General features: G+C 39.1%; 1 protein-coding gene across 1 annotated transcript; it reads right to left on the reverse strand.

Moving 5' to 3' along the window:
• Positions 1-7374: 7374 nt before the first annotated feature.
• Positions 7375-15477, reverse strand: LOC122088454 (enoyl-[acyl-carrier-protein] reductase [NADH], chloroplastic-like). The gene is made up of 13 exons (XM_042657731.1): positions 15353-15477; positions 14822-15138; positions 11489-11598; positions 11331-11386; positions 11147-11231; positions 11006-11053; positions 10362-10436; positions 10174-10285; positions 9993-10044; positions 9849-9900; positions 9702-9759; positions 7863-7961; positions 7375-7778 (listed from the first exon to the last, which is right to left on the reverse strand). The coding sequence occupies exons 2-13, from the start codon at positions 15096-15098 to the stop codon at positions 7627-7629; spliced, it is 1176 nt and encodes a 391-aa protein (XP_042513665.1). The 5' UTR covers positions 15099-15138; positions 15353-15477; the 3' UTR covers positions 7375-7626.
• Between the last annotated feature and the right edge of the window lie 42 nt (positions 15478-15519).

Genomic DNA, 15519 nt, shown 5'->3' on the forward strand with positions numbered 1-15519 from the left:
GGCATCAACCACGGTTCACGATTGAGTTATAGACCCTTCAATGAATTAGTTCCTACTATTCTCCTAAATTACAGAAACATAGAACGAGGAAGAGTGAAGGTTGTCTGCGTAATTTCTGAACAAATAGGGGTCAAAATTCCAATTGCCAACCTGGATGAGTGTCTGTTGGACACGTGGATGGATTCCAACCGTTAAAATTCAAAATGGGTATCCGCACGTGGGACTCAACCTGCTGCATTTGGTTAATATATTGACACATGGCAGACATGACAAACTGGGGCATGATGTAGGTGGACCCTTTATGAATTGATGCGTCCAGCATATCTCAACCATTAAATGTAGAAAAGCACAAGCTTTTCTTAATCAGGGAATCAGCAATACAATTAGATGCCCTAGGAATATGAAAAGAATCATTGATAGGGCATATAAATGAAACAAATATTGATAGGTTTGATCTCTATAGGAATAGGAGAAGTTGGATCTTTAAGGCACTGGATTTCTTCTAAGTTATCACAGTCCACCGAGCCTAAAGAAACCCAAACTGATAGAAGTCAGAACGGTATCTCTAAGAGCTTCAATTTTACCATAAGTAATTGAAGGCATCTTGCTTGGTTCAGATAAAATCATAATTAGAGCTTGAACTGCTGTAGTGTGATCAGAAGACCAAGGAAGAGCTTTTTTCCGCAAAAGTTGATGAAGCAAGGAGGTGTGCTTGATTTGCTGAGGTAAAAACTCTGTCATTTAATTGACAATCCCAATAAATTGTTGAACTTGATTTTTTGTCAAAGGACCATCTGGAAATAACTGCAACGAAGTTGCTATGTGAGGTTGGAGATTATACTGTCCTTGTGAGACGGTTACTCTGAGAAAATCAATAGTAGGGACACCAATTTGCAACTTCTTAAGAGAGAGCATAAGACCATAATCTTGAACAATCTTGTGAAAGTGTTGGAGAAGTTGAAGATGATCTGTCTCATCTTTAGAAAAGAGGAGAATGTCATCAATATAAATAAGAGCATGGTCTTGGATGGGAGCAAAGATTTTTATCATGGCTCTCTGGAAGATTGATGGGGCTGTCTTCAGGCCGAAAGGCATTACTGTCCATTGCATGTGGTAGCCTGGAACACAGAAAACTGTTTTTGATCTATCTTCTAGAACTATCCCAAGTTGCCAAAAACCTGCTTTAAGGTCAAACTTGGAGAAGATATTGGCATGGGCCAACTGAAGAAGTAAGGCCGGGCGGGTTGGAAGTGGAAACTTATCATTAGCCAGAAAGAAGTTTAAAGGCCGATAGTTAATCACCATCCTAAATTTGCCACGGACTCATTCTGCTCTTTTGTTGACATAAAATGTTTGGCATGCCCATGGGAAGAGAGTGGGTTCTAGAAGGCCTTGAGACTGTAATTGTTGAATTTCTTGAACCGCTAGAGAAAGATGTTCCGGATTCATGCTTGGATGGCTGGCTTTTGTTGGATTAACATCTTCATTTTTCTTGAAAGGAAGTGTAATGAAGAAGTCAGGATTCTGCCATAAAGGATGGGAACATTTTGTGAGAAACTTTGTATGAGATTCTGCGCATGAGGTGGAAAGAATATGTGCCTTGAATTCTTCAAACAGAGATGGACCTGCAAAAAAAAGGTTAGAAACAGGGGACCAAGGAAGAAGTTATTTTTATACACAAGGCCTTGGGGAGTCCATCGGAGAGGGAGATGGCTAAAGACATCAAAACCTATGATAAGGTCTTTTCCTGGGAAATGGGTTCCTAAAACAATATGGGTGAAGGACAGGGTTGGAAGAAGTTGAATTTTAATGGGAGTCTTTTCCTGGGAAATGGGTTCCTAAAACAGTATGGGTGAAGGACAGGGTTGGAAGAAGTTGAATTTTAATGGGATGTTTAGACACTAGATTAATATGAAAATTTTCTCCATTGGCTGCAAGGAATGGTAAAGGGGGATCCTAGGTTTTCCAAAAGGAATTGGGAAGAACCTTTGGGTTCATGATCGTGGTAGCAGCTCCTGCGTCTAGAAAGGCTATGATTTTAATGGGTTTGGCATAAGGTTCTGGGATTAGTTGAACGAAAACATGAGGTAGAGACACTGCTTGGCATGGAAGAGGAGAGGTTTGTGGACTTGTGTGGGAAGGAGAGGTAAAAAGAATAACCTAGTAAAGGGGATCAGATTCCTCGGACTCAGAGAGAGAAGACTCTGGGTTTGAGTCTGTAACAGGGAAATTAATAGCAAAAATGGAGAGATCTGTAGGTGAGTCATCAAGAGAATACAAAGATTCTAGGTCTGCATCTTGAAGATCTTCATGGTGAAGAGAAGATAGCATATGCATGACCTTGTCCTTCTTGCGAGACAGGGGACAATTTTTTGTAAAATATCATTCTTTTCCACAGACATAGCAAGAAGTAGACTTGTGCCTTCCTCTGAATTGCTTTTTTCGAAGAAATCTCCATTTTTTCTTGAACTTTGGAGAACAAAAAGAGAACTTCTTTGTGAGTTTTCTTTTCTAATGTTGAGAAAAAGGTAGGAACCTTCTGCGGTGAGAAGACTTCTTAGTAGAACAATCACAGGATTTGTCATCTTTGCACTTGATCTTGATGTAAGATGTATCACAGGCAGAGGAGACTTTATCAGATCTATCTTGCAAATCCTTCCAAACCTTTTTGATGTTGCAAAGTTTATCAAGAGCAATAAAAGCATAGTTGTAGAGTGAACCAATAGTACATGAAGTGAGCGGAATGTTCTGGTTTCTCAGGAACTGTTGTGTATCTGCACCAAGGGGTTCTGGAAGAGAATTCAGGAAAACTTGTTTGAGATTTTCATCATCAATACCGCCAATCTTATGGAAATGATCAATCATCCTTGAGAAATGTTTGTTAAGATCTGATCTGTTTAATGAACAACACTTCATTTGGAGGAATTCGTCACGAGCTTTTGATAAATCATTGGAAACTGGGCCAAGAAATTTCTGATAGAGAGTGGTAATAAACTGGTTCTCTATGAGTTGGACAAGTTGAAGTTGTCTGTAAGGGCCAAGAGCTAAATACCATTCTCTGAGTTTTCCTTGGAGTCTTGTAACAAATTTAGACAAGACTATGATGGTGGAAGCGCCTTTATGAAGTAGTTCTGCATTGATCCATGCGTGGAAATCTGTAATTCTGGATGCCCATTTAGGTACAGGTATATCACCAAGGGTGAAAAACTGTTTTGGGTCCTGGTTTGGTATTGGTATAAGGTGTAGATGGAGGAACAAGGTTTGGTCTAGGTGGATCCTCAGGATTATGTATTTCAGGGTCATCATCCATTTCAGAAACATGAGGAGCAATGGGACGAGGACCATCATTCATGACTGAGGGAAGAGGATCTGTGATGGTAAAGTTTGTAAAGTACTCAGATAAAGCATTGTTTGAGGGGGTAACAATAGTATGGATGGATTTAGGCGGTTGGGTGGTTGCAGGTGTAGATGGTGGAGGAGTAGTTTGAGGAATAGGTGATGTTGATGGTATTGGAGGTGGAGGTGTTGGATAATGGACAGGCATAAGGTAAGGTGTAAAAGGAGGAGGTGCTGGTAGGGCATCTGCAAATTCTTCTTCATAATCATCACTGAGATCCATTAGAGCTGTAGTAGATATCCTTGCTGGAGGAAGTCTACCACGAGGTCTACCTTTATTTGCTCTAGTCCTTTTAGGAAGAGAACGTTGTTGTTGTTGGAGTTCTTTGAGTTCTTCAATAGGAAAAGTCCTTAGAGAAGAGACAAGTGGTGGAGCAGGAGAGGCATATATAGCAAATGGATCTTGTGGAACAATACTAAGAACTATGATTGGAAGTGGTTGCTGTCTGCTTGTTGCAAAAGGAGGTTGTGGCCATTGTAAACTTTGAAGTTGGGTTTCAAGGTACCTGAGATGTTTTTCTTTTTGTCCAATAATGGCAAAAGCAGCAGAGGTATCTGCAACACTAGAAGCAATTCCAGCAAGTTCTACATGCACCTGATCAATTTCTCTGCGGAGAGACTGTAAAAGATGATCATGATGAGTTATTGTACAATGGGTTTGTTGTGTTTGGGCTATAATTCTTTCAAGATACTGGTTCTGGACCGTAGCATTTTCTGTCTGCCAATTCAAAGCTGCTTCTGTAGGAGAAATTTCTGAAGATTGACCTGTAGCACGGATTGGAGGTTTTACTTTCCAAATATGGCGAATGCCATAAACATCTGGGCCAGAGTCATTTGGGGCTGGAAAATTCTTGAAGGGGGAAGAGGAAGAAGATCCTAGAGTATACATACAACAAGGAGGATAATTGGAGGAGGAAAATCTGGTTTTGGAGGAGGCTTACAAGGAGAGGGAGAAAATTGGGGTGTAACTTTGGATTTTCCATACTTGATGAAGAATGGGTATTTGGATTCATTACTAAGGGGACCTACAGAGGGATCTCCTGATTCGTATCGTTCTTGTAGAAGCTGTTGGGAAGACTTTCGCCTTGAAGAACGACGAGGAGTAGGGGTATCATCTTCTAAATCTTGTAGACAAGCTTCACAGTCACAAAGGTCAAAATATTTATGATCTGTAACGGGATCTTGGAAGAAATAGATTGGGTCTCCCTTTGAATCAAAAGATTTAATAGGAATTTTTTTTTTGAATCATACCAAAAGAGGTTAGGAAAGGAGAAGGACGGGTTTGAGGTCTTGGAGGAGGAAATCGGATTTCCACCTCACCATTAGGATGTCTGACATATTTTGGATCTGTAGACTGGACAGGTTCTGGAGGGGCTTGTGGTTGAGACTGAGCGACCTGTTGTTCATAGGCTGTAACCCAAGAAGAAGGAAGGAGACGAAGAAGTTCATCTCGTAAAATCTGTCGTGGGACATAGGTACAGCAAGGGACTTAGTTAGAGTCCATTGTGATGAACAAAGCATCTTCTGTATGGCCAGTAAGGAGATCAAAAGCATGATTTTGAAATCGATAGGCCATCTAGTAATGTAAAGTAGCAGCCTTAGCATTAGCATACTGGGGAACACCAGTAATTTGGATTTGGAATTTAAGAGCAGTGGGGAGAAGAGGATCTGACAGTGGGATGTTGAAGTTAGGATACAGAGTCAAAAATACTGTTCCTACGTTCAAGGTTGTCTGAACAGTAGTGATTATGGCATGTTGATACTGCAAAAATTGACTGTCAAGGAGGGCTACACAGGAAACGACGGGAAGTCGTTTTCTGCCATGGAAAGATAAAGCAAACTTTATGGCTCCAAGATGAAGATGAGTATAGCCTTGCTGGATCCACTGAGGGATTAATTTCAGAGGTATCTCGAGAGTGAAGAGTTGTTCTACTTCAGTAGCTGGGACTTGGAGTTGATCAAAGTAAGAGGCTTGAACCAATTCTTTCAGAGGTGGAGTCTTCCGAGGTTTAAGAAGAGTTGTCCATTTTGAAGGAGTTGGGGTTTTTGGGAAGACAGTGTAAGGATTCAAAAGTGGTGTAGGTGTAACAAGAAGAACTTGATCATCGGGGACATAAAAGAGTTCATACAGATAATCTAAAGAGGAGGAAGATGAAGAATGAGAAGACGAAAAACATCGAGGAGAAGAAAAGAGAGAAGAAGAGGGTGAAGTCATTATGTTTTAATAAAAACAAAGGGCTTGATCCAAGTCTGAACCATCACCATCCATTGGAGAAACTATACTAGATAAGCACACAGCTAGTCGAGGCCGATCAAGAACCCCCCTGATCATAGTACCTATCTGCAGAGCAACCCGAGCCAAAAAGGGCACTGAACGGCATCCTTAGCCTGAAAGTCCACCACGCTCAAGGGTCTTTTTCTGCCAGAAGGAACCATAAGCAGAGATTACTTACAAAAGGGCGTAGCCTAGACTATATCCTTAGCTAAAACAGGTTCAATCCGAAAGAAGGCGATAGCCAGAGATGGAGTTTAGCCGAAGAAGGGGAAGGGAATTTCTGGCTCTGATACCATTCTTTTTCTTTCTTTTTCTGAAACCACAGATGTTCACAAAACTAACCGATAATTCATTCAGATTATAAGGCTCCATTATAGAGCAATTACAAGCACTATGGAACCACAGTGGATCCAATACATAAAGTAACTTTTACAAAGCACGAGGACACAAAGCACGAGGAGATAATACATCGGATTCATCTTGCACAAAAGACAAAACGGTAAATCAACTTTAAACAAACATTAAACCCAAGATGATAAGATCATATAATTATGTGTGACCAACCACTAACTACTATCAGTACTGCCGGAGCTACTGGCTGGGTAATAGCTAGCAGTATCGATTAACCTGTCATTGTAGGCATCGAGTAGCTGGTCAATACGTGGATCAATGAGTCTACCTGTTTGATGGAGTTCCCATGCAATATCAAGGTGGAGGAGAAGCACCTGAATAGGATTCCAGGATAAAAGAAGCATCCAAGATGATTTTAATCACACCTTGAGGTGGGAAGAGTCTCCCAATTTGTCCGATCTGGGGAGTATGAGCCCTAGCATTCGCATTTCTATTTTCAGAGACACCAATTGCGTTACTAGACTCATTGAATGAAGTTTCTGCTTTGAGATTGACCTCAGTAGGAGACCAATACTCATTTTTGAAGATGAACTCCCAAAATCAAGAGCAACATACAAGAGGGGAAGGGATCATTTCAAAGTGAGGATGAGAAAGATATACATAGAAGACCCTAGCTTACGAATACCAGCGGTGTGCCCAGCTTTTTCTCATTAGAAAAAAAAAAAGGGATAATAATGCTACCTAGGCACCCCCTACACACAGATACAAGGATGGCAAAAAGACTACCCTAACCCCTTATTGGATGCCTGTGCAACTCCCCTAGTTGGTCCCAACATTGGTTGAGTGGCCAAATGACCAATTAGCAGTAATTGAAGCTGATGGAAATGGATCTGAAATCCTTTTGATGTAAGTTCATTCAAAATCAAGTATGCCTTAGCTTATAGACATGCGTGTAATGAAATTTTGAACCAAATTACTGATAAATCCATATTTAGTCAACCATTTTTTATTTTCTCTATTTTAAACTTTCTTGAACAGCTTATATTGCGAGGATTGATTCATATCCTTGTCCTCAACATCGAACATCTCAGAGATTTGCATCCTAGGTAGTGTGGTAGCAACCATGGCATCCATATGGAAATAATCAAGAAGTGAGTAAAAACAGATGGGGAAATAGATCCGGAGGACCACAACCAGATACTTCTTTCATTTTCAGACTCTAATGCTCATCTTGATGAGAATCACTCTTTATTTCTTCCCATTCCTCAGAAGTTACTGGAGTAGACTTGGCAAGACACGCCTCTCCTTGGAAATTCTTTGTTAATATTTTTAAGCATCATCGATCACAAAGCTGTTCAAATATTGGGAAATGAATTAAGATTGCCCTGGGCACAGTGCTATCAGGTTACACTTATGGATTCTTATCACTGCCCATAAATATTTTTTCCTATAAAAAGAAATAACATGTGAATTTCTCATAGCAAAATGGGAGATACCGACCAAGGAGTAATCCCCCGATGATAAACCACAAGAACTATAGTTGGCTAAAACTCGATCCTAAATGGGGCAGGCTGAGAATCCATCTAATTATTGTTATCTCTAGCTCATTTTTCCTTTGGAATGTCAAGTACTTCGAATATTGGACTGTCAATCCCCACTCCCATTGCGTTCAAACCATTGTCGACGTACACAACTGCACCTGTGACGGCTGAAGAAAGTGGTGATACAAGGAAGGCAGCAGTGTTCCCCACTTCATCTGTCCAAATTTATTTAACAAATCATTTAGAAAATGTAAAGAGCATGATAAACTAGTCCTACAAGACAGCAGAAAAATTCTCACCTGCAGAGAGTTCCTTCTGTAAGGGGGCATTCGCAAATGAATAGTCAATCATCTTGTCAATGAATCCAATGGCTTTTGCAGCACGGCTTCCAAGTGGACCTAATGACAGTGACATAACAAAGCAAAAGAAGTAAATTATATGTTCAACAAATGTTTGTTAGACCTATCATCTTTTTTTTTTTTTTTTGGGGGGGGCGGGGGTGGTGGAGGCAAGTAACATTGAAATCTTAGATATACTATACAAATGCTAAATGTGAATGAGCTATACCCATACAATCTTTTCTGGTGTAAATTCAGTGTAAATTTTCTGAAATGCAGTCATAATGGGAGAGTGTTTTAGCCATCTAATATACTCGTAAACCCACTTTCAATCTGCACTTTATTCTAAAAGCCTTATATGTTCCCCCCACCCCCACCCCCACCCCCAGGACGCTTCCAACAAACAGAAAAAAACTATATCTAGAACAATTATCATTTATATATGAAACAAAACCTGCATGAAATAAAGAGTCTGATTTCATATATCCATAGCCTATGGGTATCTTACGGCTCTTTGTAATCTAGGCAACAGAGTATCCAGTAACAGCAAGGATTAAAGTATCGGTATCCGGTCCGTCGTATCGGTCGGCCAAAATTAAGATACGTATCGGAGGGTATCGTATCGTATCGAGAGATACGCTAAAGATACGCACATAAATGGATAAGAAACACTTTTTTATACACATTTGCATAAAAAAATAGTTAAAAAAAGTTATATATAACATGTATTATGCATAAACAGTAAATTGAGAGTATCGCACTAAGAATCCAAGGTTTATAATTGTCCCATAATTGTAAAATCCTTGTTCCCAACCTTGATTTCCACTTTAGTTAGAGAGAAAAATGGTTGGCAGCAACTTTGGAACAAAAACACCTCAAAAAATTATGTTTTTTCTAAAAAATTACCCATTTTGGCCATTTTATGACCGTATCGGTACGTATCGGTGTGTATCGGTCGATACATACCGATACGTATCGATATGTATCGATACATACCGATACATATCGATACGTACCGATACATACCGAAACATACATTTCACTTCAATTTTGAATTTTTCATAGAGTATCGGTGTGTATCGGTGGTGTATCGGTGCGTATCGGTGTGTATCGTAGGATACGTATCGATACATAAGGGCTTTAAAATTTTCATGATACGTATCGGTATGTATCGTGCCGATGCCTACCGATACGGATACGTATCGGCCAATACGGCACGATACGCACCGATACTTAAAACCATGAGTATAAGACTTTACAAAAGATAATGTCTTACACAATGGAAAACACCACCAATGCTTCCTCTCATTTTAAGTAGCATTCTCCTTATCTCAATCCAAACTATTTTCTAAGAGAAACAGAAATCATTAAGGGAAATTAGACAATGATCTTTTCTCTATCTTCAGTGACTCACCACCGTTTTTTTATCAATTCAACATGATGGGGCATCGGTTGGCTCCAGTTTATTCATGTCTTCACCATTAAATCTGGTGATCCATGCTGAGAATCTGAGAATGAAGGTTTACATCTTCAAATCACACGTTGCACTTTATATGAAGAATCATTTGATGCATAACCACGATGATTATTTAACCACCCGGAAGGGTGCCTTCTATTGAAAGAAGGGTATGGTAGTCGGTTAAAAGAGGAAGGTAGTGGACAGACAAAATTGTTTGATGGTCCAACCTTCAATTTATTTGTAAGAAAACTACAAAAAACACACTGGAACACCCTGAGAATGCACAAATGCTCTAGTACAAGGAAAACAATATAAGATATTGCAAATATGGGAGTACGCACCAGCAGATATAGTGTTGACTCGAATTTTATTTTTTCTTCCAGCTTCAAAAGCAAGCACCTACATCAAGTGAAAAGATATCAGGGACAGTATGTAGTGACTGTAAATTGATGCAACCAAATGGTTCAGCCAGAAGGACAGAAACTTACTTTAGTATCACTCTCCAGAGCAGCTTTTGCTGAACTCATGCCTCCACCGTATCTATAGGTAATTTTGTTTGGATTAGAACATCTACTGCTATGAGGACTCTTCAATATGGAAGGATATAGAGTGAGTGAGGCCTCATAACATACCCAGGAATGATCCTTTCAGAAGCAATGTACGTGAGAGAAATTGAGGCACCACCTGGATAATAACACCAAATAATGTATTCTAGCAATATGTTCACCATTGCAAATAAAACTTGACAGGAAAAGGAACCAAAATGAGAGAGAGAGAGAGAGAGATTTGGAGTGTTGTAGTGAGAAAGCGTGCCTGGATTCATTATTGGAAGGAAATGTTTGAGCAAAGAAACAAAAGAGTAACTGGATGCAGAGACTGCAGCAAGATATCCTTTCCTGGATGTCTCCAATAGGGGTTTACTCACCTGCAAATGAGATGTTTACTGATTAGTTACCAAAATAGATTGTGAAATGAAATACAAGACAAATGAGTGAGATTACCTCTGGGCCATTGGCAAGTGAGTGCACAAGGATGTCGATGCTCCCAAAATCCTGCTTCACTGACTCAACAACTTCCTGTGAGATGTTCACAACCAATATGAGATCGATATGTTTTACGCTCACCTTGTTCGCAAGCAAAAACCTCATTGACTGACAAGATTCAAACTATTTTATACAGGGGAACTGTCACACCTCAGTCAATGAGCACTGATATGGGTCTAAAGCATCCAAAGCAGGATGACAATGACATGCACAAAAGCACACCATTCTCACCGGTCGTCACCACTAGAAATCTCTTTTTTTAAATTACACGGTACTTGTATTGTTGTAACATGCTTATGACATAGAAACTGAGGATGCAAGCCTTTTTAGTACTTTTTGTTATGTACACGCTGTATTATTTTCCCATCTAGATCTGTGGATGTAATTCAATTAACCCAAATACATAGACTGCTGAGGTTACATTCAGGCTGTAATTGTTTAAGATATAAGATTTGAAATATCTGCCACAACAAATTTCCAAGGTTGCCAAACAGTTGAGACTCTTTGTTTAGAAGTTATACAATATTTTCCTAGGTTGCTAAATGGATCATTCTGAAATGTCTGCCACAACAAATTTCTGCATCAGAAGGAAATTGAGGTACCTGTACAGTCCATTTAGGAGATCCTGCATATCGCTTATTCATTTTCACCTGCGCAATAACACATTATACCAGCTTAAACAACCAAAATGTTTCATCCTAAATATTGAACATTGGAACTATGCAATGGCTCTGCATATTTACGTCTTCAGGAACATCCTCGGGGCTATCAAATACTGCATCCAGTGGGTACACTTTTGTAATCTCCATCAGAGAACCATCTGGCAATCTGAAAAATCAAATCTTATATTAGAGGAGGTAATTATAGCAGACATCAAACCATTGGAATGTGGCTCCTGAATGAGTAATGCCAAGTACAAAATCTTACTTGCGTGATTCATCAAACTTCCCACGTCTTAGACTGGTCTCAAAAATGTTCAGTGCCTGCATAAGGATAAGGCATCTAACAGGAATTCAACATTTTCATATGCCTAGAAAACCTCTGCAAATGCATAAGAACAACTATTGAAGGCAGGTTATACATACCGGTACCCATGTACCGACAAGGATTTCAGCCCCTGCCGCAGCAAGAGATTTCGCTATTGCCCAACCATATCCATTGTCATCAGCTATCCCAGCAATAAATGCTCTCTTACCTACAGAGTAAGTTTTCAATTTTTCAATTGATCGTGTTGCCAATTGATGATCTAGATGGCACAAGCTCAAAAGAAATTGTGCATAAAATCAAGAGTGGGGTTTTTGGTAGTTAGATATGCAAACATGAAAATGTGCTGGGATCTCCTACCAAGAGTTTTCGCAGGATACTAACGCATGATGCAAGATCATCTCGTGAGAACAAAACCTGATCACACACTAGAGCTTTCTCAAGCTTCCATTCTTTTCACATGGGCCCAAACAAGAGATTCTGACACATAATCTACTCTAGCAGTTGAAAGAGAAGGAAACATGGTAGAATGGCATGCGGTTGGGTTTGGTTCACTTTCGAACAATTTTTCTTGTTCAAATCTGGTTTTGTGGACCAGATTTGGTTCACCCAATCATGAGGTTTAGTTAGAGTCCTGTTTCTTCATTTTTAATTGTTAATAAAGTGCTTTAGTTAGGCTGGATTTAGGACTCCATAAGTCCAGCCTTCTTTGGATTATTTTATTCAGTTGTTGAGTCTGTTAAGGAGTTCAATTTCTTATTAAGGCAAGAGAACGCTACCCGCTTATGCGGCCACTGCACCAGCACACAGACCAATGGGAGGCTGCGCAGAGGAATCTTCAGTGCATGGGAAGGGGGCAGCACAGTCTTTTTGCGCCTGCCTATGTCTAGACGTAGAGACATGCAAGCAGGTAGGATTCATTTTACCTTCTTATTATATTGCACTAGTTGGCCTGTGGCCTGTATTAATTTGCTATCAATCTAGTTTCAATTTCTTTTCTTCATTACTTTATAGAATCCTAGTCAGTTAAGACCACGTCCAAAGCTAACTATTGTCTGGAGGATCTTTAAGATCAGTTTGAGTCTGTTTTTAAAGTTTTATTTAAATATATGCTAGGGTTATGCCCTACCCACAAATTTAGTAATGAAGATAAAACTTTGGCTCAGTTGACTCTGGATTTCAGACTTACTCTTGTGGGATTCAAGGGTGATTTACTTCAGTGGATTCAGGAGTGGAATGCCGTGAGATTCAGTAGCTGTAACCTGATGGATTCCAGGTGGGGTTTATGGTGGGATTCCAGACCTAATCATATATTTCTTTTAGGGAAGAAGAATGCTACCTGGTCATGTGCCCCTTGCACCAGTGCGGGGGGCCAATGAGGGGGCATGTAGGGCATCAACAGGAGGTGGGTAATTTGTATTTCACAGGGGCAGGACTGTCATTTAGCCCCCTCTGTGTCTGGGCATAGGGGCCATGCGACCAGGTAGCATTATTTTGCCCTTTCTTTTATTATCTTTTCTCCTTCTTCAATATAAATAAGGTCGGATTCTTTTAAACTTCTCACTTGTGATTTATATTTCTTTTGTTCATTATCAGTTCCAGATTTCACGTTAGTTCAAGCCTCAGTTATTGAGTAAATCATTCAATTATCTATGCTGATTTCATGCTATCGATTTGCATAACAGGTATTGGTTCCTAATTACATTTATCCTCAGTTTTCAAATCAATTTCAGAATTCCTACTCACAGCCAACCTTCAAAATCTTCATTTTCTAATTTGACTTTTCAGATCTGATCTCAGAACATTGTAAGGTTTCAGTCTACTGTGTTTCAAGCTGATCAATATTAGATTACTGTTTTGAATCTCAAATCCCTGCTATCGAATTTTCTTCAAACTCAATTTCAGTATCCTACTTCAAGAAGGAAACCTTCACAAGTTTAATTCTAGCTCTCAGTTTGTAATAATCTTTTGCAGTATTGTTTATCAAATTGAATGGAATAGTTGACCAGAGCTTCCCTTTGATCAGATCTGTTTTGATTAAAATATCAAATTTCTCTGTTTTCTTGTTTGGTTCCTATCTTCCTGTGATTTTGGTTACATTGAGGTTTCTTAAGTATCTTAGGTCCCTAGAAACCCCATCAGACTCATAAGTCATACCCGCTTTTATTTGATGAATATCTAATGAAAAATAACAAAAATGGTTATCTATTGCTATACAGTGTCTACAAGCGATGAATTGGCTACCTGCCATCCTAACTTTTATTTGCCCATTCATCTGTGTGTTCTAATCAGATGCTGAGAGTTCACAGCATGGCTCTGGAATATCCAACAAGGCAAGGGACTAGTGGACAAAATAACCAGATTTCTGTGCCCATATGACTCAATATATCAGTAGCAGTAATATACAGCACGATAGGATATTTGGGGATGATGTGCATGAGAAAACCTTTTATTTTGGAAAATATATGGTGGCATATAAAGTGGATATGTGTCGAAGTAGTAACTCCAAGGTGGTATAATTTCCTCAGTGGAACAGGATCTGATATATATGGCAAAAAACCCAATTTCACCATATCCCTCATTCAACTATTAAACTACTGTTGCTGGATAAAAAGCAACATGGTAAAAAATATGCAGATTATCAGTGATAAAATCAGTTTCGTTATAATCAAAGGATTACCCCAGAACCATACTCCCATAAGAAACCATAGTCTTAACTTTTTGGCATTGGCAATTCAACAAAAGGTTAATTACATAAATAGATATTGACCTATGTGTAGCCAAGTTATTTATAATAGTAGTTTAATCCTTTTCTATTCCTTTTTGGTTTAGATTAATTTTAATCCGTATACAATCAGAGATTGGGTGGATATTTGGAATTAGCTTAATTTGTTTTCTATCCAGGAGGGAAAATGCAACTCCAGAATCAAACCAATTACTCCTTCATATTATTTAAAATACACTGCCGGCTCAAAGATTTGGTGAAGGGAGCAAGGGTTCATGATAGATCCTTGTATTTTTTATGCAGCAGCCAACTATAGGTGGTTCCAGTGACTAAGTACAAACATAAATAAACTCTTCTTTATCCATGCCTGGAACTGCCAATTCAAACGGCTTCTAAAAACTAACAGTTGTATTACAATTAAAGTAACTTTGTTAAACGTTACTCTGGCACGACCCTGATGAATAAAGATAGATCTTTCTGGAAGTATTCTAATAAAAGAAACAGATGTTCCAAGTTCCAATTTATAAACTCTCAGACTACAGCTACAGGAACTGTCAAAGGCAAGGTAAATCTTTTTCAGAGTTCAACGAATAGACAACCATGAGGACACTCAAAAAGAGAAGTCCAGAGAGCAGTATAACAGAAAATTACAACTTGACATAATGGAGAAAATATATACATTAGGGAATCAGGATATAAAATATCATACCTCGCAGATCAATGGGCAAGCCTGGAAGGGGCTTATTCTCAGTTCCGTCTGACATTGCCTTGGTAACGACCTTGTTTAATCTTACAGGACTGGATGTGAAGTTCCGGAAGAAAAGTTGCGCAGACGAGACATGAGAAGAGCTATTGAGCTTAGACCATGAGGTGCCTTTAGCGTCTGAGCCAAAAAATGCGGTGCTTGCCTTGAAAATTCTAGGACAAGGAGAACTACTGGGCCTTGCTACTGCAATTTGCAGGCCAGAAGCCGCAGATGCCGCCATCTCCAATAAACTAAATCCCGTAGAAAGTAAAAAAAAAATACTGCAAACAATAATAGAATTGAAATAAACAACTTTCGTATACTTGAATCTAAAGAACAACAAGCATTCAACATTCTAATAACGAAATATTCCTCCCAAAAAAAAAAAAATCCTAAAACGAAATGCAAATAGAGAGCGATAAAGCATTAAACAAAATCCAGAGGAACACAAACCACAAGCACATTTCTCAGAACAAAATCATTCCCGAATCTCACCTCTGTGTGATTGAAATGGTTGCTATAGACTGTCACCAAAGTCCAAGAAATCTTCAGCCGCCCTCGTTTTTATCAGCTATTGTTCTCTCCAGAGCTCAAAGCTTCAGTGGCAGTTTACTACTATTTATTTATTTATATATATATATATATATATATATATATGGCAA

The sequence above is a fragment of the Macadamia integrifolia genome, chromosome 9, assembly GCF_013358625.1.
Source record: "Macadamia integrifolia cultivar HAES 741 chromosome 9, SCU_Mint_v3, whole genome shotgun sequence".
Classification (NCBI taxonomy): domain Eukaryota; kingdom Viridiplantae; phylum Streptophyta; class Magnoliopsida; order Proteales; family Proteaceae; genus Macadamia; species Macadamia integrifolia.